The following is a 21,724-nucleotide window of genomic DNA, read 5'->3' on the forward strand; positions in this document are numbered from 1 at the left end:
AATTCATACCCATGAATACATACCTATCCAAGGAGGAAAGATTACTCTCTCATTAGTTGTTATTAGCAATAGGACATGGGTGCTCAATCAATCGATCATCTAATTAATCATGGGTACCTACTGTATGTAATCTAGTCATTTCATTCCATCAATCGCCTGGACGTTCCGAAGTTACTTGATCAATCACCCAATCACTTCAATCATCTTCAATGTCGTCGTCCGAGATATACAGCTTCTCAACCGCCGCTGCGGCCGCCCCTGGACCGCCGTGACCAGCTATGCCATTTCCCATATCTCTCGCAGAAGATGACTGATGGAGATGTTGTTGTTGTTGTTGACGATGCTGGGAGTGGGCGGTGTTGACACTCTCATTGACGGTCCCAGCATCCTCGTCAACATCATCACCCTCAGTCTCACCAGCCGTTTGCGAAAGAAACGCCTCGGGCTTGAACCTAGTGATGCGTTCGAGTACAGTAACATCCTGATTTCTTGCAGCCATGATCCGCGCCATGTACGGCAGGATTTCACAAACCAGAGTGATTTTAGGACGATGAACGGGTCGTGGTGGAGTATCTTCATCCTCATCCGGAGGAGAACCACCATCGTCGTCATGATCCTTGCCGTCATCATCGCCGTGAGATTTGCCAAATTCGTCCTGTGGTGGACCAAATGCTCTAGTTTGCCAACTTGCGACACCAGTGCCGGCGGTAGAACCATCAGTGATAACACCATGATCACCAACACCACTCGACAAAGTAGCTCCTCGAGCTACCACGCCAGAATCATGAACAAACAAGTCAATCAAACTATCCATTTCCTCCATCGGTTTCCACAGCCTCAAACTAGCCGGATAAAACATTTTGAACGCATCGCCCTTTTTCCCATTCGGGGGACTCGCTCGATTGACCGGATACGGCAGATTGAATAACAACCCTCTCGTAGCGACATGGAACCCAATCTCATCTTGACGCAATGTATCCGATGACCCTGTCTGCAAATTGGCCTGGATGAGACTTGCATTCGGATTTCCTGTTGCACGTCGTAATGCCGGCCGACTTTCTGGATCCAATACATCCGTAGTAGACAAAACGTCCGCGCACCCATCGAACGATTCTTCAAATGTATCGCCGTTGCAAGACAAAATATAGTTCTGATGCAAGGTAGAAATAAAAGTGTGGATATCTGTACCCGTCTCATTAAACAAAGCTTCGATATCTACTTGTGAAGCCTTGGACTTGTAATATAAATGCATCATATGGTCCGGAGGCTTGGGCGGTGGTTCGGCTCGAGTGTCGAGAACACAAGGATCTTCGCGCTTATTGTACACGACCTTGCCGGCGGCGTGGAACATGTCGAGCGTGGTTTCGCGGCGGGTGACGATTTGAAGTGAGTTCTTTTCCATTTCTGTTAAAACCGCACTATCTTTTTTCTTTTTCGTTTTGGCTGCTGCTGTTACAGCCACGGTGCCGGACCAATCTGCGGAACCAGATCCACCAGCACCAGAACCTCTTACACAGAGAAATTCGAGCGAGTTGACGGCACTTCGAACATCACCCATTTCTGCGAGCCTCTGTATCACGGCAGGACCAGGAACCCGTCGTCTCAGAGAGTCTCTGGCTTCTTTTTGCATGACAAGGTCCAAAGCCTTGGTCACAAATGTCGATGCGACCGGGTTGAATTCCATCACTGTCACGAAGGGGTGATTCAATATCTCGGGACCTAGCAGTCTGTGGGCGGTGAAGCTGTCGCTGATAGCTGTGGCTGACGATAATAGAGTCTCGGAAATGATCATGACAAGAGGTGGGAGGTTGTCAGTACCAGAAAATCCAGACGGTGTAGCCTTGCTCCGTGCCAGAAACTGTAAGATGACGGATCTAAATGATTGAAGGGCGCTGGATTGTCTCGATATGGTTGCAGGGAACTCTTCGACGACGAGGACTCTTTGGCTTGATGCCGTGTCGGTAGCCTGGTCGTTGTCGAAAACAAGACTGCCGAATCGACCTCCACGGTTGAGGAATTCTTCAAATTGATGAGCGATCGACGAAGTACTTGTGCCCAACTCGGAAACAGCAGGATTATGCCAAGTGACCAGTTGCAAACCCATGGCTTTCGCAAGCAATGATAAAGTCGTCGTCTTTCCGCTGCCCGCAGGCCCCTTTAACACTAAAACTTTCTGATTATTTCGGCCGCTGATCTTGCCCTGCAACCAGCCTTGAACGTTAGACACCTTCTTCTTGTGTACGACCAGCTCGTCGAGGTTGCTGGGTCCGTATCGATCGGCCCATGGAAGGTACTGGACTTCAGGGACATGACCCGTCCCAGATTTATGGGCAGGTTGACTCGACGACGGTGCTGGTGCTGTCTTGAAGAATCGCTGGCTAGAGGATAGATTGCCTGTATCTCTGGTGCTGCTTTGACTTCTGAGAGTCTTAGCCTTGACCGCAGGTGGTTGTGGTTGTGGCTGTGGCTGGGATCTCTTCGCAAGGCCTAATTCCTGCAGTGTCTCGTCCGACAACTCATCGTCTTCAATTGCATCGTCCAACTCTCCATTCGCCCAGTCCCCTGGATCCGGCGTCGCGGATTTCTTGCGCCATCTCTCTTCCTCAGTGGCCTTGCCGAAGAAAGAATGCAATGACCTTGTACTCTTGTCCGTATTACTAGTATTATTTCTTGCCTTTTCCGGCGATGACTTGGGGGATGCTGTTGTAGATGCGGCTTTTCCTTTTCTCGTTGCGGTGGGTTTGGTTTTGGACTTCCCTTTGCCAGCAGCCTTGGCCGGCGAGGTGGTGGCTGAGGTCTTTCCATCGAGGGTTATTTCGCGCTGGACAGCAGCAGGCTTCGAGGGTCCGGTGGGCAATTGGTATTCCTCGTCGCTATCGTCCGAGACGATGATGGTCGATCTGCGCTGCCGTTTGGCAGGTCGTGGAGCCATTTGCGGGCATCGTGAATGTTCAGAAATGAACAATCAAGGCGCCACTGTTGGCTTGTCGAATGTCGCTGGTGCAAGAAGCATACAAGTGGCTGCGTGAAGATTGAAGATCGGGTTTGATGATGGCTACGAAGTTGAAGTGTTGACCGCGGGCCCACGTGATTGCCATCACCGCGTCAATCAGCAACGTACTACAGCTTACAACTACAGTTAACTTCAGACACCGAACTTCTATCATCTAAAGATACGGAGGTGATACTCCCACATTATATCGCAGTATAACAACACTTGTTAAAAATACTAGATCCCAAAACACCTTTTTCACCCCCTGTTAAACAGCCCATCGACCAAATTATCCCAAAACCCCAAATCATAAACATTCTCAACGTCCGCGATGGACCTGACACGAACCCATCGTTCATCAGGTTCCTCGCGATCCTCTCCCTCCTTCACCTTCACCTTCTTCAAAGGCGGTCTCCCATCCCTCGTCCTAATCAACCACCACCTCGCCCTCACCCCCTTTGGCCACATAACATCCTCCTCCCTCGGCTCAACATCCTCCGGCAGGGGCGGGTACGTTTCTCTAATCCTCCACATTTCCGCTCTATACACCACTCCATCATTAATATCCTCCTTCCACTCCTGCCACTTTGCACTCTCATTAGTCGTCATGCCGGCCCAGAGCAGGTACCCATGATACATCAAAAACGCCAACGCCAGCGGCCACGACATGGCCATCAACATGGTCACCGCACCAACCCGCCACTCCTTGGAAATCACCCAAGCCCAACAGTGCCCAAACTCGGCCCAAGTCAAGGTCGTACTCCATCGTTTGGCCGTGACACTTCCCCTCGTCAATTCCGCGGGAACAAACTTTTGTTGTAATTCAGCATCAAGCAGCACATAACCCAATATCGCTCCATAAGCGAGCAGGACCGCAATGCTGGCCAACAACAGACAAAACCACAGGTAATTGTTCCTTCCGACACAGTTGTTGATCCAGATACAGTGGTGGTCGTGGCGTTGGATACAGGCCCGACAGAGTGAACAGTGTTTCGACCTCGCGGGTTTCGCATGGCGACAGGTGCTGCAGAAGTAGCCTGGGTGGAACAATGCGTAGTCGTAGGGGTATGCTAGCATTGAAGACCGGTGGTTCGCTGGAGTGATTGTGCTTGAGGTCGTGGCTGATAGATACAAAAATATCAGAGGTAATGGTACGAGCACAAAAATGGTTGCGATTTGAGATGAAGACAATCGATCCCATGCCGCGGGGATGAATAGAATTTCGCCGATGACTTGGAGTGAAACGAAAAAGATCTTGTTTGCCAGGAGACCTTCACGTCAGTAAATTCTACTCACATCCAGTAGCTGTCAAACATACCAGTACTATCGGATGCGCTTCATTCATAAGATAGTTGCCTGTTCGGGCGAGACTCCGTGTAATCCGCCGCCCCGTGAGCCGGTCGTCGACGGCGATGAAGGCATTCGGGATGTGCTTCCAAACTAGTCGATGGAGAAATGCAACTGGTGTTCGTCTAGAGAGGACGAGACTTTGGTTCAGCAACAATAACACAGCAACACGCAGTGTCACACACTGGCTGGGGCACGCGGCCTTACCTGAAAATGGGGAGTCGTCCAAAAAGCGCGATGAAGACGACAAATGAGATGCTGAGGATGACAATTGCTATTGTCCGAACGGCGCTCATCGCAGAACCATACGAACAGCAGTAGAGAAGCGCTGGTACTCAATAGGTTGAAAGATATTTATTACTTGGACAATATATTTGTTGTCAAGTTGGGTCGAGACGGTCGCCTGTAATTGGACGCCTGACGACGACACCCAACTCCAAGTTGTTCTGAACATCGACCAAAGCCTCGCTCACCTTTACATCTCGTTGGTGTCTCTGTTTCACTACATCTCATCGTGTTTGAAGTCTTGATCTGGTGAGAAAACTTAATGTATTCACACATGCCAACGACTCGAACTAAAGGACGAGCTGCGCACAACCACATTCGATCAGGCACGGTCACTTCCATCAAGCATGTGCTGCGTGAAGCGTCTGCCCATAGAAAAACGCAAAAAGGCAAAATCCATAGCAAAAGCCATGGTCACAGACATGTTCTGAACAATCGCCCGCCGACTTTACCATCTCTGTCCAACGCCATCCAGAAGCAGACACAGCCATAAAAACCCGACCCCGATTGCGCTCAACACCTGTTGAATCATGTTCATTACCACTCTCACGCATGCATACTCCTCGTCTTGCGATGGTAGGCCTCATGCACGCTTCTCGACTTGACCGGGCTGCTGGTCTGAACACTGCCCGTCCCGGCATGGTACGTCTCGGTCCGCATGTGTCCAACCCCAGGCCGTGGTAGATTTGGTGCCCCGGATGCTTCGGCTTTCATTTTCTTCTCCCGTTTGAGAACCATATCGGCCCATCCCTTGACGGCAGTGGAGTTTCCTTGGACATTGTTGCCGACTACCTGGGAGAGTGCTTTCATCCACTCATCTTTGTCAGCCGTCGAGTCGGCGTAGAAGTCAATAACTTCCCCATTGGCGAAGCGGATTCGGAATCCCTCCTCCACAAACATGTAGCCTTCTTCCTCCTCGGCAAAACCACTCTTTCGACGACCGCCGCCCTTGGTGGAGGTCTCTTTCTGCGTGAGAGAGGACTTGTCGTCAATAAGACGAGAGGCCTTGGCAAGGTTAATGGTGGCCCGTGGTTGAAGGGTTGTTTCATGGAACGCGGTCAGTTTGGTGCTGACAAGTCGGAAGAATCGTCGTCGCCAGTACTGCCTCATGTTAGCAGTGAACTCTCTTTACAGGTGCTGCTGCGCAAAACTTACTGGGCAATCTCCTCCTTGTTGGCTCAAATACCCTTCAAAGCTTTTGATGTTGGCTTGCTGTTGCATCCGTTCCTCGGCTTCCCGAAGTGCACGAATAGCACCATTCATGCTCTTGGGCATGTCTTCATCTTTGGCTCCTTTTGGCTTGGGCACATACAGCAGTTGCAGCTCAAGCTTGCCTATCTCGTAAGGTGGACGTCGCCGCAGCTGTGTCACCCCCTTCTTGCTTCTCGAACTGCCCACATACACTTCTTCCAGAGCCCATTCATTGAAACAGGTAATGTCTACCGTGTATGGTCTGCCGTACGCGTGCTTCTCGTGCTCGCTCAGTGCAACGTAGGCTCGAGCAAACGAGCCGTCCTTGGCAACCAGACCTTGAACCAGTTCATATGCGGACGGAGGCGTCACCGGTCTTTTGACGGCGGCTTGGGCTTCTTGTTGGGCCCTCATCTCCAACTCCTTCTTCTTCTTGGGGGATCCGAACAGTCTGCCAAAGGCTCCCTGCTTCTTGGGCGAGGGAGGCGGCTTCGAAGGAGATTGAGGTCGTTCGACTTTCGGTGGCTCCAATTTCATCTGAAGCGTGAGCTGGAATTCCAAGTCGTTGAGGACGACCAATTCAAATTCTTGTCCGATAGGTGCGCTTCGAGCGAGGTCTAGCCAAGCAGTAGTTACACAGTGCAGGCCGTTGTCGAGGGTAAGAGCAAAGTAGGTACGTTCATCTGGCATGGTCAGCTGGGGAACAAAGATACAGGGGACGATCAGTCTGCTTACGTTGTGGAAACGGCATCTGCAAGTCTTTGACCCCGACGACTTTCACGAACAGTCGACCACGTTCCATGCCGTCCTCCCAATCCTCCTCCTCTCCCAGCTCGTCTTCCGCAACTGACTCCAGGCTCTCTTGAGCATTGCTTGCTTGTCCGGGGAGAGGTGGTACAGGCCCTTCGACGGGTTTCCTCTTGCTAAGAGCCCTCTCGCCTCCCACGCGAATGCTCTTGCGTCTGACCTTACCATTCCAGGGTTCAGTACTCCAGGTGGGTTGGCTTGTCTTGCGAGGAGATGGCTGAACCTTGTTTGCCTCCAGGGTTGGGGCTGCTAACACTCCCTCGCCTTCGGTGCTTGGCAGGGCGGGGGATACACATTCGTCCTGGGGCACACGTTCACTTGCAACGACGATCTTAGTGTTCTGTCGCATAACGTAACCTCTCTGTCGCGGGCCAGACCGATTAGCAAATGATTCTTCGGGAACGGATTGTGCTGCAGGAGTGCTGGAAACCAGGACACGCGCTCCACGGGGTTTGGGTAACAGGGGGATATTTTGCAAGGGATTGCCAATCTTGGAGCCCTTCGGGTCAGGGTACTCGTGAGAAGGAAAGCGTCCATTGAAAGGGTAATGCAGGCGTCGCAAAGAGCGTTCAAACTCTACCTTTTGGGCCTCCACAACGCGGTCAAACTCCTTTTCCAGGCCTAATTCGAGACTGTCCTCCAGTTCATGATGAGGGATGTCCAGTTGTACCAAGCTGCTCACTCGCTTCTGTTCGATCTGGAGAGCATTGTTCTGGGCATCATGGCTTTCGTCACCCGGTGCGGCGTCTGCAGAACCAGCCTCGGTGGCCTCCGGTTTCTCGTTGAACTCGGCTGAGATAGGGGAGACTGGGGAAATCTCACGTCCATTCACCACCACAGAACCACTGTCAGAAGGAGAGACTGATCTCTCACTACTCTCAATTTCCGAGTCTGCTTCCTTGTCATGGTTGTTAGTGTCCACGTTGTCGGTAAAGCCAGAGACACTTGTATGTCGAACTACGGAGTCTGGTGTGCCCGCCGTGGCTCTGTCGACCTCAACTCTGAGTGGGCTTTCAGACCGCTTCGGATGCAAATCCGGGGTGTAAGAACGTTGAATAGACTGGCGCAAGGCTGCAAGATCGGGAAGGTCGCTCGTCGTCACCATTGTATGCGTGGTTGCAACAACAGGCTGAACCTTTTCCTCTTTCTTTGTCAGATACGGACCAAAGCCCATGTCGAAGCTACTCTCTTTTCCAAAGTCAGGAAACTCGGGCAGCGATACCCGATGTTCAGGAGCCGACTGTTTGAAAATCTGCTCCTGTACAGGAGTCTGGGCTCTTGGAGTCTCTTGGCCTTGATGCAATGGTGCCGGAGGCAACGGCGCGACAGAAGCTTGAGAGTATTGACTCGTGAGGTCGTCGTCCTGATTGGCACTGGTCTCTGAGTCCGACCCTTCCCGGCCAATGTACATGTCCGGGATAGAATAGAGGTCAGGTTCTTCCAAACCCTCTTCTTGCTTGATTGCTGGCTGAGTGGGATCTTCCAGCGATGGAATTGGGACATCCGGGTCAAAGGACGATGGCATGGAGTGGTTCGTGCCCTCAACAAACTCCTCGCTGCTTTCTCGACTTTCTTGGTCCCGCAGGCCTGAAAGAATGGATGCTCTGGAAAGCTGTGGTGTCGAATCTCTGGAATCAGAAGATATCTCTGGACCTGGTTCGCCGTGGTCTATTGAAGAGTCCTCTGCACTGCCACCGCGGACAGGGCTGGTTTCTTTGGAGTCCATTCTTCTCATACGGCGTTCCCGCTCCTGTTCCTGAATTGCCATCAATCGGAGTCTGTCCTCGGCTGAAAGCGAGCTCGACGCCCCCATTTTCAGGATATCAGCTTTAGAGGTACCTGGGGACATTGGCGGTGGGGCGGGCAGAGAACGACGATTGACACTCATACGTTCGAAGGCGCCTGATAAGCTCTCAGTCCTCGAATGACGGTGGGTTCCCGAAGGTGGAAGTGGTGGGAGAGGACGAGACCGTCCTTCAGAGTCAACCGAACCTGTGCTAGATTGTTGAGGTCGATAGGCCCCTGCGCTGGGCATAGCAGTAGGGGCTGGGCTGCCACAGTCGTCCTGAAAGACATCTTCCTCGCCTCGAGCCAAGTCAGTGTTGGCATTGTCCGGGCTCATGAAACGCCAGTCTTCAGGCAACACAACAGGGGTTTTGGTTGCATCTTCAAGAGAAGCATCAAAGCTGTCGTCATGGTCAATGGAGGAGCCTCGGTCAAGGCCTGCCTCTTGATCCTCATCGTCGTCCTCAGTCGACTCATAGCTGCCCTCTCGGGAGCCAGAAGCACAGGAAGATGGCGCCGGCGTGGGCTCTTCATACTCGTTGACCTGCGGAGGAGCTTGGTCAAATGTGACACTCTTCTGGTGACGATGCAACCCGCGACCCTCGGGGAGTTGTCTGTTTTGGATATCATCTTCGTCTTCCCAAATGCCCGTTTCGGGATCGAATCCACTTCGTCTGAATGCTGCACCGGTCTTCTTCGAGAGTGATGATTTGGCAGGCGAGGTGTTGAACCTGCTCGGAGAAAGAGGAGTCACGGTATTTGTCATAGCGGACGGTTCCTTCGGCTCTGGCTTTTGATGTGCTTGCATTGGGGAACTGTTTCGGTCGGATGGGACGACGTTCTCTTTGCGAATGACATCGGAACCCCGAAACGGCGATTGTGTTCTGGAGAATTGCATGCTGTGAGGACGGCCATCGAGAATGGCCGGACGAGAAGGATCGTAGCGGTTGCTCTGTTCGATGGCGAACATACTGCTGTTCTTGACCCGCGAGGCCTTTTTGAGATTCTCAATCGACGAGCGTTTCTTGGGCGAGGTCGAGGTAGGAAGGCCTTCTAGGCTATCGCGGATTTCTCTGGCAGGGGAGTTGGGATCTCGTCCCTGCCAGAACAGACGGGGTGAAGCGTTCGAAAACGGAGACGATCCTGCTGGCGAATTCTCGTTGCCGAATACCTTGGCCTGCGACTTGTGTGAGGGTTTTGTTCGAATCAACAGCAGACAGGCACCGCCCAAAACAACGTACCTTGACTTGAGGAAAGCTCGGAGAGTTTCGACGAATGGCCATGGGACTCAGCTCTGACAAGGGGCGATTCGTTACTCGGGGCAGCTTGGACGGCGAGGCGCCATTGCTGCCCTTCTGGATGCGTAAAGGTGGAACCTGTAGCAGAGAGATGAGGGCATTAGTGTCACGTACGGCGTGGGCAGACCGGAGGCAACGTCAACAATGACCATCGCACGTACCTCTGAGGCCATGGCGGACTAGAATCCAGACAACAATGGCTTTGTATCTAGCAGCTCACCGGGCCACGCTCAGACCATGAATGATGAATGGAATGAACAGTGCGCAGGCCAGGAATGAGTGACAGATGGTCAAGCCTGAAATGGGCAGCAGACCAGCTGCAGCGCACGTAAATAGCACGAGGTCTCTGCCCGAGATCAAAGTGATGGAAAAGACAGTGAAGAGTTGAAGTAAGGGCCGCGCCGTCTGCGACCGCAATGGAGGCCGCTTTCTATGTGATGCTTGAGATAAGAAGGAGGATTGAGATGGAGAGGTTCGAGGTGAGTATTATTTACAGTGAGCATTGGTGATACCAGGATTACGACCACTTGCGGCACTGTGCTACTGCGACTGCTAGTACTTCTCGTATTGCTGCTATTATTATTGGCGTGAATTGGCGTCCGCAAAAACGGGCTTTTCCAAGTTTCGCGCAGCGGGGAAAACAACAACACCCAAGTTGCGACGGGCAACCGGCCACCAACGTTTGTACTAGGCCCTGTACGGCTAGTGCAAGGCGATACCCGTCGCAGTATCAAAAAAAGTTTCGAAGTCGAGACATACACCAGATATACACCATTTACTACTACTATACCTAGGTATCATACACTGTACAGAGACCTCTTGTTTTTATTATTGTATCAATTCAACCGAACTGCTTCCATGTCATCCTCTCTGGCCGTTTGCCCGGCCTGTCAACTCAGAGCCCTGATTTCCGCTCTTCGTCCCACAACCACAAGGCCATGGCAGACGCAAAGGACCATGGCTACGGCCATGCGCCAACGCAAGAAACCTTCGCGAATGACCCTCAGTCAAGATGTCAGCAGGTCGCAGACCGAAAAGAAGAAAAGCAAAGACGATGTGGCGGGACCATTTGCAGGAATGAATCAGACAGTGGCCAGACCCCGACCGGCGGATCGTGAACGAAGAGCAGCGCCTCGCACGCTCCCCTCGAGGCCTCGGATGGCGGTCCGACAAGAAATCAAGAAACGAGCGGCTCCGACCCAAACATCGGGTGAAGCAGCAGCAGACGGCACAACGAGCGAAAAGACCTCCACAAGCCCCAAAAAGAAATCAGCCAAAGACGAAAGACCCTTATTCCACGCCCTCAAGATGCAACAGACCCTGGCGCCTCTATCCTACAGCCAGCGGGACAAGCTGAAACAGAAACTTGAGAAGATCAACTCGTTCGAAGAGCTAGGATTGATGCCCTCGGTGGCGAGTGCAGTCTATACACAAGTTCTCCCCGGTCTGACAGAATACGTACCTACACCGGCGCAGAAACTAGCGATTCCCGCCCTCCTCAGCAAAAAGGACGAATACCAGAAACAAAAGAAGACAACAACCGAAACAACAGCGGACGGTCAAGAAGCTCAACCTCAACCCAAATTCAACCAGTTCCTAATCGCCGCCGAGACCGGATCCGGCAAGACACTCGCATACCTCCTCCCGATCATCCACCACGTCAAAGAGCAGGAAGAGCTAGACCGAATCGCGGAGGCGGAACAAGAGGCGCGCGAGGAGCAAGCAAAACAAGACCGGGAGAAGCGACTGGTCTTCGAAGCGGACCCCTCCGAAGACGAGCCGAAAGTGCATCCATCCATGGGGCGACCACGAGCACTAATCCTAGTACCTTCATCCGAACTCGTCGCGCAGGTCACCAAGGTGGTGAAACTGATCGGACATACAGTCAAGTACAAGTCGGCAGGTATTTCATCGTACAATAGCCCCACAGTGATCCGGAAACGACTGTTCAACCCGAACGGTATTGACATTCTTGTATCGTCGCCTCACTTGATCGCGAGCATCGCCAAAAAGGAACCCAACATCCTGTCCCGAGTGCAGTATTTAGTGATGGATGAGGCCGACTCACTCTTCGACCGATCCTTCAGCGAGACGACATGCGAGATCATCGACCGAGCAACCCCGTCTTTGAAACAACTCATTCTCTGCTCCGCCACCGTGCCCAACTCGCTCGACCGGTTCATCGACAAACGATTCCCCGAAACCAAGCGCATCGTCACACCGAAACTGCACACAATCCCCCGTCGCGTCCAGCTGGGGGCCGTCGACATCGACAAAGATCCTTACCGGGGTTCCCGCGACCTCGCATGTGCCGACGTCATCTGGACACTCGGCAAGGCCGTGCACGAAGACATGAACCCGCGCAACACGGTCAAACACATTTTAGTCTTTGTGAATGAACGTGAGCGAGCCGAAGAGCTGGCCAAGTTCTTGGCCTCCAAGGGAATCGACGCCGTCGCCTTGACCCGCGACACCACGGAGCAACGACAGGCCGAGATTTTGTCGACATTCACGTCGTCCTCGGTGGTCGAAGGGTCGGAAAAGCCAAACACTTCCGCAAAAAAGACCAAACTCTTCAGCGACTTTGTGCCTTTTGACAGCGCCACCACCACTACTGACAATTCGGCCAACGGCGGCAAACCCACGCGTCACCTGCCCGACACAAAGGTCTTGGTCACCACCGACCTAGGGTCCAGAGGAGTCGACACTCTAGCCGTGCGCCATGTCATTCTGTACGATGTGCCCCATACCACCATTGACTTTGTCCACCGCCTAGGTCGGCTGGGTCGCATGAACCGTCGGGGCCGCGCCATTGTCTTGATGGGCCGCCATGATCGCAAGGATATCATCCGCGAAGTGAGGGAGGCAATGTATAAGGGACAAGCATTGATCTAAGAAGGTCACTCTGATTGCAGTCATGAAGGCATATAATATACACCTAGGTATCTAAGTACCTGTACCTGAGTAGGGGTTGTCAAGTCCTCTGCTGGGTACCTCCTATATGGTCCAGTCAGCAAGTGTACAACATATCTGAACTCCTGTACATTATATTATATCCTGCTCTATGCCCATTGTACTACCATTACTATTACTATTATTTCTGGCAGAAGAAAAGCCAAACTTGAAGCAGAAGAGACATTACCTAACTTCTGAGGTCCTCTTCATCACTCCTCACTCCTCTCTGGTTAATGTACCCACCTGCTGTAGGTACCTAGGTAGGCAATCATAATAAAATCATAATAGCTGAGATAGATATTTGCAAATCCCGCATACATCATGCAGTGCCCAAGTCAACATCAATGTCCAAAACTACCGACCCAACTGCCCGTCGGCCGGACAATATCAATAGGCACACTCCCAGCCGCAACACTGCTTCCCAACCCAGTAGCCGCAGCCCCAAACCCTTCATCTCCTTCGTCCCGCCCAAATGGTATCCTTTTACCATCATCATCATCGCGCCACATATCCTCGGTAGTCGAGGCTTCCGCATCCACGTCGATGTCCTCCACTTCTTCAATCTCCGCTTCCTCTTCGAACGGCCTGTCTCTCAACCCCGGACTCGCCAGTTCCTCATCAAGTTCAAAGAAGCCCACACCACTACCCCCGTCATCGGCCATGACCAGACCGCCTGAAAAAGGCGATTCCGAGTCCAATTCCATTCCAGTCCCGTGAATCGTAGGCGACGGAGAAGGCGACGGACTCGGTAGTGGCGACGGGATAGGCGAGAGGAATCGGCCTCGTCGACCGGCAATACCACCACCGTCGTTCGTGCTGGGAAGCTTCAGGTGTTTCGGACTGCCTTTTCTCGTCTTTGTCTTCTTCAGAGTGCCACTACTAGTAGTACCTAAACTGCCGCTTTGGCTGTCTTCTGAATCCTCCTTTTCCGGACTACTCATCCCCCCCGGACTGGATTCTTCATAACTGCTGCTTGGGTCGACGACAGTAGAGTCGGCCAGTTGGAAATGCACGTGTTTCGCATCCTTGCGCACACCACTTTTCGACGTTTTTCTCAATGCGCTCGGCGGCAGACTCGTGCTCGTGTTGTTCGTGCTGCTGGCGCTGGTGGGTATTTGACCGGTCGACTTGGCTCGCTTGGTCGAGGTGACCACCACGGGCGGCGAGACCGGTTGTTCCGGGAGAGACTGTGATGATTTCAAGGGCGGTCGTTGTCGGTCTCGTTCGGCCTTTTGCTTACTAGTACTATCGGCGGCGTCGGGTTGTTGTGGATGTTGTAGCTGCTTCTTTTCTTCTTCCTGCGGAGTCAAGGGCTGTGGACTGCTTCGCGGAGGAGTCCGATCCCGAGAATCCAAAAGGGGCAAATAAGAGGGCGTGAACACGCCGGCAAAACTGTCCGTTCGGTCGCTCGTCGGCGTAGGGGGCGGAGGCGGATGCTGGGGATTAGGTACACTATCCTTTTGTGACCTTGAGGGCGTAGTATTTAATGAACCCGGAGGAGTGGACCGAGAGTTTGTCTTGGTCAATAACGAAGGTGTCACCAAATCGTTGTTCAAAGGCAACGTCTCCCCAGTTATGTTCAACTTCGCAAGAGACAAAGTTGCTGGACTCAACGGTGTCGTTTTGACGATTTTAGCTCCCACCCCCACTTCCGCTCTCTTTGACTTATGGTGGCCCACCGGTCTATGCGCGGTCAGGATTCCTGCACTGGCAGACGAGGATGACGAGATATTGCTCGAACAGCAACTTTCGAGGCCTCGAGCCTTTTTCCGATGCAGTCGAAGTTCCTTCTCGAATTCACGAAACTCGCGGTCCTTTGCCGCCTTGAATCGGGCAATCTCCTCGTCTAATTGCTTTCTCTTTCGCTGCAGAGCATCGAGGATGTCAGACTCGGAGTCACTGGTGGTGTCGGGCGAAGGAGGGGCATTTCTGGGTATACAGTTGACCTGGGCCGAATGTCTATACATGGCGGATGTGTCAAAGACTGCGTGAGTCCGTCCGGGTTCGGTTTGGGCCCTTTCTTTGCGACTATCCAACCACTATCTGGACCAGATCACACCGAGGGAGCAGGAGAAGTAATAGAGTGTGCATGAAGGCGTGGGCTTGGTTGGCTGCGTTGAAGCGAATTTGGTAAGAGTTTGAAACCACAAGACCAAAGAAAAATTCCAGAGTCGACGTCGTCAGATTATAGTGAGTAACCCAAAATAAAATCTCAGGTACGACAGTACGCGACCGTGTCGGAGGAGGAGGGACGAGGACCAGGATCAGGAGCAGGGGTATTGGAAGGATGCGAGGCGATGACGCAGAAGGAACCGGTTAACAAGGTTTGGACAGGGTTGTTGGACGAGCGGCGATGCGACGGCCGAAAGGGATAGCGAGATGAATCAAAGAGATGTCCTTGTTCGTATTGCCTGGTGGTCGAGGAGTGGGAGGAAGCGAGTCCCGAGGGTCGGGTAAAAGAAGAACGGATTGCAGTCCAGCGAATGCACGATTCCGCACCTTTGACTTCCGGGGTGGGATGGGAGTCACTGATCAATCAATGTCTGTCGCCTACACCGACGGCGACAGATGGCGTTGGCCAGTGGCAGGTTCCTTCTCAAGTCGTAATGCTATCTTGACACCCGAGACGGTTGTATAGCCGTAGAGTACTAGGTAGTCGAATCGTCGAATCTGAAATCTTGTCTCACCCACGGACGTGTGGCAGTGGCTTGGATCCCCGATTTTGTCCAGGGTTCGGGGGAAAGCAAGCTCGGGCGGAATACTGACAAACAGAACACAGACCCAGAAGCGCCGGGTACAGAGTCTGCAAAATGGAAAATGCTCGAAGAAAAAGTGTTGTTCCCCCACTTTTCTCATTTTCCACATGTGGTGGTGGCGGTCGAGCGAAAATCTGAATGGTGGGAATGGGCTCAAGTGGAGAGCTGTTTGACCGCAATGTCGACGCGGACTGATGGCGCAGGGGGCGTGGATACTACTATGTACTACTGTACTTGCTCACTCGTAGCAGATGAGGAGATGAGAAGATGAAAGTTCATGGCTTCGGAGCGCATTGTTCCTGTGGATCGGGGAAAAGGGCCCGGGCGCGGTGCTCAAGCCGCGATGGTGGAGGTGTTCGAGATAGACGACACTTTAGCTGTACTGGCACCGCAAGTGGCTGCAACCGACGAGGGACAACAAAGGCCGAGACTCGAAATCAGGGGGATATACAGCTACTACTCTCGTTAGCATGTGGTCTGTGGTCTGTGTTTCCTTGGACCGAGGGACACCGGCAGCTTGAACCATGAAATCCATGCCCTGATCACTACAACGACGCCGGGGGTATCTTTCGTTAGTGCGCTCTCGCTAGACTTCCCCGAATTGGCCGCCAGCTTAGTCAGGATCAGTAAAATGACAGTACAGTACCTGTTTCGACAACAACTGCCACACTAAAGCGCAAGAAATGTGTAATACGCTAGCATCAACTGGGAAAGGTGAGAAATGATTACGCGCTAATCTACTTATGTACTAGTGTGCCACTAACGAAAGATTGCCCAGAGGTGTTGTACAATGTACAGTCAATCAAATAATAATGAGTGGGCATGAGATACCTGCGGTTTCCAGGTGTTCAATAATGTCGGGCAATTATTATCCGATTATTGCGTGCGAGCCCCTCGACCCCCGCCGAGGCCTGGACCGCGGCCCTGAACCGAGAGCGGTGAGCGACAGCGTGACCACTACTTCTGTATCTCCCGTCAACACCTGCACCACCCGGTACGTACCACTCCCAGCAGTATGGCCGATAGGACCTAGGTACCTACAATGTTGAACATCCGGAGTCAATGGTCTTCCTACGCCTACAATAAATACCACAATAAGTCATACTTCCCAGCCAAAGGAGTGTATCGTAGAGTCGAGTTCCGTACCATTCCATCTCATCGGAAGTGGGCGAACGGGGCAACGATGCACTGCTTGGGACCACCACCAAACGTGGGGGTGAGGTCGGGGGAGTCGATAGGGAAGATTCAAGCGATACGATAGATGGGCAAATGCTCAAATGCCATGCTATCTCTATCTCCCTACCTTTAGCGAGAAGCCAGATCCGGTGCGTGCTCGATATGCGGTGCGTTATACTGTAGTCCAAGTCGTTTGTGGTAGTGATGGGCGTGATAGGCATGGCGATCACTGATAGTCAGGTCGTTGGGTGCCGATGCCGGTTACACCACCTCCAGATAGAGCCTAGAGGTACCTAAAGCCGGTGGTCAAATTCAATATTTATATTACCTGGTAGATCTCTACTAACGGACTGCACCACTGGCAGGTAAAACATTCAAGTCCAGTCTCAGCATGTGATAATGATCCAAGGCAAGGCCGCCAACTGGAAGTTTTCCAGAGTCTTCGCTTTATCAGACGCAAAAGGCCGGGATGTCCAGATCAGGCAGCCCGTGCCGCTCGCTGCCAGAAAGGAAATACATCAACTCTGAGGTTGATCGTAGCTGAGTGCTACAATATTGTATTATTCCATATTCGCAGCTGACCGCAACGACCAGCGTCCCCATAGTATACAGTATATGATCCAGATCCACGCCCAAGTCAACGATGCACTCCAACTTGCAACCGCGGAATCCTAGAGTTCTTCGGCACTGGCACCCTCTCCTTACCATTCCCATTCTCCCTCTTCCTCAACTCTCGTCTCCGATCCCGATATCGTCGACTATATTCGTCCGCCGGGTCCTGATATTCATGGAAATCGCTGAACCTAGGCCAATTGTATTCATGGTACTTGACCATTGGCACTCCGGCTGCTCTAGCGTTGTCATCATCCATTGGCGACACCGGACTCATGCTCTGCCCTGCATTCTGCATCGGCGCTTGCGACAGCAATGGTCGTATTGGATCGGAAGTAGTGGTAGCATGACTCCAACGACAACCGCCAACAGTAGACTTCGACGACGATGCTGATGCCGATGCTTCCATCTCGTAAACACCATCATCCCCACTCAAAGGCGAAACAGGTGAGCCGTTGCCAAAAGCGCCAGCCACAACATGACCAACAACAGCATCACGTCGTCCACGTTGTCGGGGTCGTGTCTGTGTCTTCTCCAACATATGTCCCTCAAGCCCCAAACCTCTATGGCCCTCATCTTCTTCAAACTCGAGCAACGGGATCCTTGGCTCCTGGTGTTTCCTCCCCACCACCGGCGCAGGATTCGAATTGAGAAACAACTCCTGGTCAAAATCGACCAAGGGCCACGAATACCTAGGAGGCGGCTCTAGCGCTTGACTTTTCGACCCGTTTGACCCGACGACAATCTGCGCTTTTTGTTCAAGTTGTTGATATTGACCCTGATAGACACAAAAGTTAGGAGTCGACCGATTAACCTCTTCAACAACCGTTGGACGACCCGCAATGAGCATCCGGGGCACGCCGCCCGCCCATCCGGCTTGGAGCATGGGAGGAATGTAACTGTTTAGACTGACCTTGGTTTCTCTGCCAGGATACGCCACAAACCGATGATTCTCCACAGGTATTGGGGTCGAATCGATCACAACGGCTTCGCGTTCGGGCGCATTTGCTGCTGCTGCTGCGGCCGAAAACTCGACTGGTCGTGAGTCCAACTCGGTGACGCGGAACCGATCAAAGTCATCTGGTGTCTCGATACGAGAAGACTGTTGTTGTTGTTGTTGTACCACAAATGGTTTCTCCCACTCATTCACCACCACGCTCCCAGACAGAGTCGAACACAATGAAATCTCACTCGCAGCAGACACTGCAACACCGTTGTTCTTCTTTTTCGTTTCCATTTGCGCATTTTCCTTCTCTCCCTCTCCAAACCACTTCGACAGACTGGTGCTCGGTCTGGCTTCAAACGGCAACTCTTCCAAACATTCCGGAATCGGACCAGTAATCGTAGACGAAACCTTTGGCTGCTGCAACTTCGAGTTCGGGCTTGATTCCGACAAAGGCCGATATTGTCCTACGCCAACCATACTCTGTCGACCACTGCTGCTGCTGCTGCTGCCAGCAGAAAGAAAATCATCAATCTGAGTAACACTAACAGGCACCTGTTGAGTCCAGGCTCCAATTCCATTGTCGTCGTCGTCGGAATCGGTGTTGATATCGCTCTTGTGATTGCCCGTGACACAAGCCGGTAGGCATCTTGTGTACCACTTGCGACTTGCGGCAGTACTGCTACTAGCAGCAGCAGCAGCAGGAGGAGTGATAATAGTAGTGACAGCTTTGTATCGTCCATTTCCGGTCCCATTTCGCCCACTATGACTCCAACCTGCAAGTCGAGTTTGGGCAGTAGCCATGGCATCGATTGGACCTCGATTCAAAAGTCCGAAAGAAAAGGAGACAAAACAGTAGCTAGGTAGTAATTGATGACCACTCCTGCACCGGTAGGTAATGCTGATGGATATTCCTGCTCCTCCTAGTAACAACTATTAGTTAGTAGTAGCAGGACGACCCCAACTTACCTTGTAGAGAAGTGATGAGAGAACAGCAAGAAAACTCGTCGAGGGCCACAGCGATCGGTCGCCCTTTTGAACCAGAACACGAAACCCCACTCAGTGTAGCCTTGAGTACCGTACGGCCTTTGAGGCTTCAGCGGCCCGGTTTGTTCGAGTTGTCTCATCAGTTGGGTGTCGTGTCTCATCTTCGTTGATTCAACATTGCGTCGAACAATGGAACGATGGGCAACCGAGACCTCAACTGCCAGGAGACAACGACAAAAGATCACAAAGCAAGAATTGTATGACTTGAACAAAGGGACAAAGGGACCGCCGCTGGCTACAAGGCACATTGTAATGACTATGAAACAAAGAGGCGACTGGAGATTCCAAAAGCAAGTGTGTGAAAGCTGACGGATGAACTCTCTTTGTCTGCCTAGACAGTGAATTGTTGCGTTTGGCAGACACAAACATGATGTCTGTCTGCCGAGACTCGTGTTGCTTTGCTCCAGGACTCCAATGAACCTACCCATCAAATTGGAGTCTAGTGGCAGAAAGATAATGCTGACTGCATCAGACCTTCAGGCAGTTAGTTCAGGGCCAACCTCTCCTCCTTACCCTTGGCAACGTCGGCGGAGCAAACAGTCAGTCAGCTAATCGTTAATGTCCGTCAGACTGATCGGCGTTGATTTGAAACGTATGCTCTTCTGCGGAATGCACACAACTTCGATCAGATCAGGGAATGAGATGTTGCAGGGAAACAAATTGCCGTGTGGGTTCATAACGTAGGCCAGGTTGACGATAAATCTATGCATTGATCCAATCATGGCTTATATATCACGAACGAGTCCCAGCGCCTCTAGGATCCCGACATCCGCCGCATCGGTTTGTCGAGTAAGTTTCGAGCGTGATCAGCTTCGTAAACCAAAATCACTTTTCCACGCTAGCATGCTTTTGTATGCCAAAATATCCCTCTAAAGCGAAGAGCACTCGTTCAAAGTCAGTGTATGGAAGACCATCGCTTAGGCAATGGCGCTGCCACCAGTGAGACGGATGACTTGGCCTGAAGTTGATCGTCAGTAAAACAACGGACAATAAGAGACAGATGCTGCTCTTACCGTTGATCCATTCGCTGTCAGGGTGGCACAAAAACATGACAACCTTGGCAATGTCATCAGGAACGGCGCATCGGCCAAGAGGAATGAGTTTGGCAATGCCAGCCTCGATCTGCTCCAGGGGAGTATCCTTGGTGGCACCAGGGGCGTAGTGCCATGCGTTTTGGGCGAACATGTCGGTCTTGATGCCACCTGGGGCAATGGCGTTGGCAGTGATACGCTTGGGACCACCGTCGGCCGCGAAAGAACGGGCGAACCCTTCAACCGCGGACTTGGATCCGGCATACAAAGCATGGTTGGGAACACCCAGACCGGCAGCGATAGAAGACATGAAGATAATACGTCCTCCCTCTGCAGATGAGTCAGCGTCTGGACTCGGTTTGATAGCTTGAAATTAACTTACCGCTCAGGTACTTCAAGGCATGTTGACCGACAAAAAATTGGGCACGGGTGTTGAGGCCAAAGACTTGGTCGTACAGCTCCTCGGTGACATCTTCGGGCTTGGAAAAGGCCTCCATGCCGGCATTGTTGATAACAATGTCAAGCTTGCCAAAAGCCTTGATTGCCTCCTCGAAGAGCTTGGTCACTTCGGGAACCTTGGACACGTTGGCTTGAATGGCAACGGCACGGCCGCCCTTCTGCTCGATCTCGGCCACGGTCGCCAGAGCTGGCTTGGCGGAGCTGGCGTAGTTGATCACGACCGCAGCACCACGGTCAGCCAGGGTTTTGGCGAGACCAGCACCGAGGCCACGGCCGGCACCGGTGATGAGGGCGACCTTGCCGTCGAGGCGGATGGTTGATGAAGAGCTCATATTGGACGGTTATACGGGGTTCTATCGAGGGCGACTGCACAAGACGAAAAATGGAGCGGGGGCGGGATACCGTGTGCTGATCAGTAGTAGATGAAAAGACAGACCCAAAGCCAAGTGAGAATGATACTTTTGGTGGTGATGTACGTGAAGAGAAAGATGGAAAATGTGTTGATGATAAAAGAATACCTAAATAAACTACCGTGGCAGAAAAGGGGCCAGGAAGGCCAGTTGGAGGAGTAGGAGGACTCCGGCCCTTCCTCCGGCGCCTTGTGTTTGTGGCAGTCACCACCAAGAACCAGAGTGGCCTTGGGCCCCCTTCAAAGTTCCCGACACTAGCAAACTCCTCCTCCTCCTACTACAAGTACCCGGACGGCGGTCAGATCAGATCAGCTGGTCCCGCGAACACTGTAATTATAAACATATGATGCAGTAGAGGAACCAGTAACACAAGGTGGCAAGCTGTTTTGTTTCAATATTGTGGCTACGGCTGCTGTGGGTGGTCGATCTTTGTCCACCATTTCCCCTTCGGCTCCTCCCAGGGTTAGATTTTAATTATGATTATTATATAGCCGCCCCATAAATACACTGCGATTGTCCTATATAAGGTACGTCGACATGGTTTTATTTGGGATGTAGTTATGATTGTCGCTCTCCCGTCCGGCTGGTAGCTTTGGCGGTGGAAGGAGTAGTAAGTGGGCTTGTTCCGAG

General features: G+C 52.3%; 7 protein-coding genes across 7 annotated transcripts; 1 reads left to right on the forward strand and 6 right to left on the reverse strand.

The window, feature by feature from the left end:
• Nucleotides 1–32: 32 nt before the first annotated feature.
• On the reverse strand, nt 33–3,048 carry HMPREF1120_05933 (cell cycle checkpoint protein). Its single transcript, XM_009160125.1, has one exon. It carries the CDS (start codon nt 2,930–2,932, stop codon nt 197–199), a length of 2,736 nt encoding a protein of 911 aa, XP_009158373.1. The 5' UTR covers nt 2,933–3,048; the 3' UTR covers nt 33–196.
• Nucleotides 3,049–3,250: 202 nt separating this feature from the next.
• On the reverse strand, nt 3,251–4,069 carry HMPREF1120_05934 (palmitoyltransferase; the record flags this gene model as incomplete). The annotated part of the gene is made up of 1 exon (XM_009160126.1): nt 3,251–4,069. One exon carries the CDS (start codon nt 4,067–4,069, stop codon nt 3,251–3,253), a length of 819 nt encoding a protein of 272 aa, XP_009158374.1.
• Nucleotides 4,070–5,170: 1,101 nt separating this feature from the next.
• Nucleotides 5,171–9,878, reverse strand: HMPREF1120_05935 (uncharacterized protein; the record flags this gene model as incomplete). The annotated part of the gene is made up of 6 exons (XM_009160127.1): nt 5,171–5,725; nt 5,780–6,498; nt 6,551–6,983; nt 7,203–9,584; nt 9,649–9,783; nt 9,867–9,878. The coding sequence occupies 6 exons, from the start codon at nt 9,876–9,878 to the stop codon at nt 5,171–5,173; spliced, it is 4,236 nt and encodes a 1,411-aa protein (XP_009158375.1).
• A 784-nt stretch (nt 9,879–10,662) lies between these two features.
• Nucleotides 10,663–12,600, forward strand: HMPREF1120_05936 (uncharacterized protein; the record flags this gene model as incomplete). The annotated part of the gene is made up of 1 exon (XM_009160128.1): nt 10,663–12,600. The coding sequence occupies one exon, from the start codon at nt 10,663–10,665 to the stop codon at nt 12,598–12,600; it is 1,938 nt and encodes a 645-aa protein (XP_009158376.1).
• Nucleotides 12,601–12,614: 14 nt separating this feature from the next.
• HMPREF1120_05937 (uncharacterized protein) lies at nt 12,615–15,899 on the reverse strand. The gene has a single exon (XM_009160129.1). The coding sequence runs from the start codon at nt 14,625–14,627 to the stop codon at nt 13,002–13,004; it is 1,626 nt and encodes a 541-aa protein (XP_009158377.1). The 5' UTR covers nt 14,628–15,899; the 3' UTR covers nt 12,615–13,001.
• A 1,330-nt stretch (nt 15,900–17,229) lies between these two features.
• On the reverse strand, nt 17,230–18,951 carry HMPREF1120_05938 (uncharacterized protein; the record flags this gene model as incomplete). The annotated part of the gene is made up of 2 exons (XM_009160130.1): nt 17,230–17,982; nt 18,118–18,951. The coding sequence occupies 2 exons, from the start codon at nt 18,949–18,951 to the stop codon at nt 17,230–17,232; spliced, it is 1,587 nt and encodes a 528-aa protein (XP_009158378.1).
• Nucleotides 18,952–20,111: 1,160 nt separating this feature from the next.
• HMPREF1120_05939 (3-oxoacyl-[acyl-carrier protein] reductase) lies at nt 20,112–21,016 on the reverse strand (the record flags this gene model as incomplete). Its single annotated transcript, XM_009160131.1, has 3 exons — nt 20,112–20,152; nt 20,208–20,555; nt 20,608–21,016. The coding sequence occupies 3 exons, from the start codon at nt 21,014–21,016 to the stop codon at nt 20,112–20,114; spliced, it is 798 nt and encodes a 265-aa protein (XP_009158379.1).
• Nucleotides 21,017–21,724: the final 708 nt, after the last annotated feature.

Source organism: Exophiala dermatitidis (assembly GCF_000230625.1).
Source record: "Exophiala dermatitidis NIH/UT8656 unplaced genomic scaffold supercont1.5, whole genome shotgun sequence".
In the NCBI taxonomy this organism is placed as follows: domain Eukaryota; kingdom Fungi; phylum Ascomycota; class Eurotiomycetes; order Chaetothyriales; family Herpotrichiellaceae; genus Exophiala; species Exophiala dermatitidis.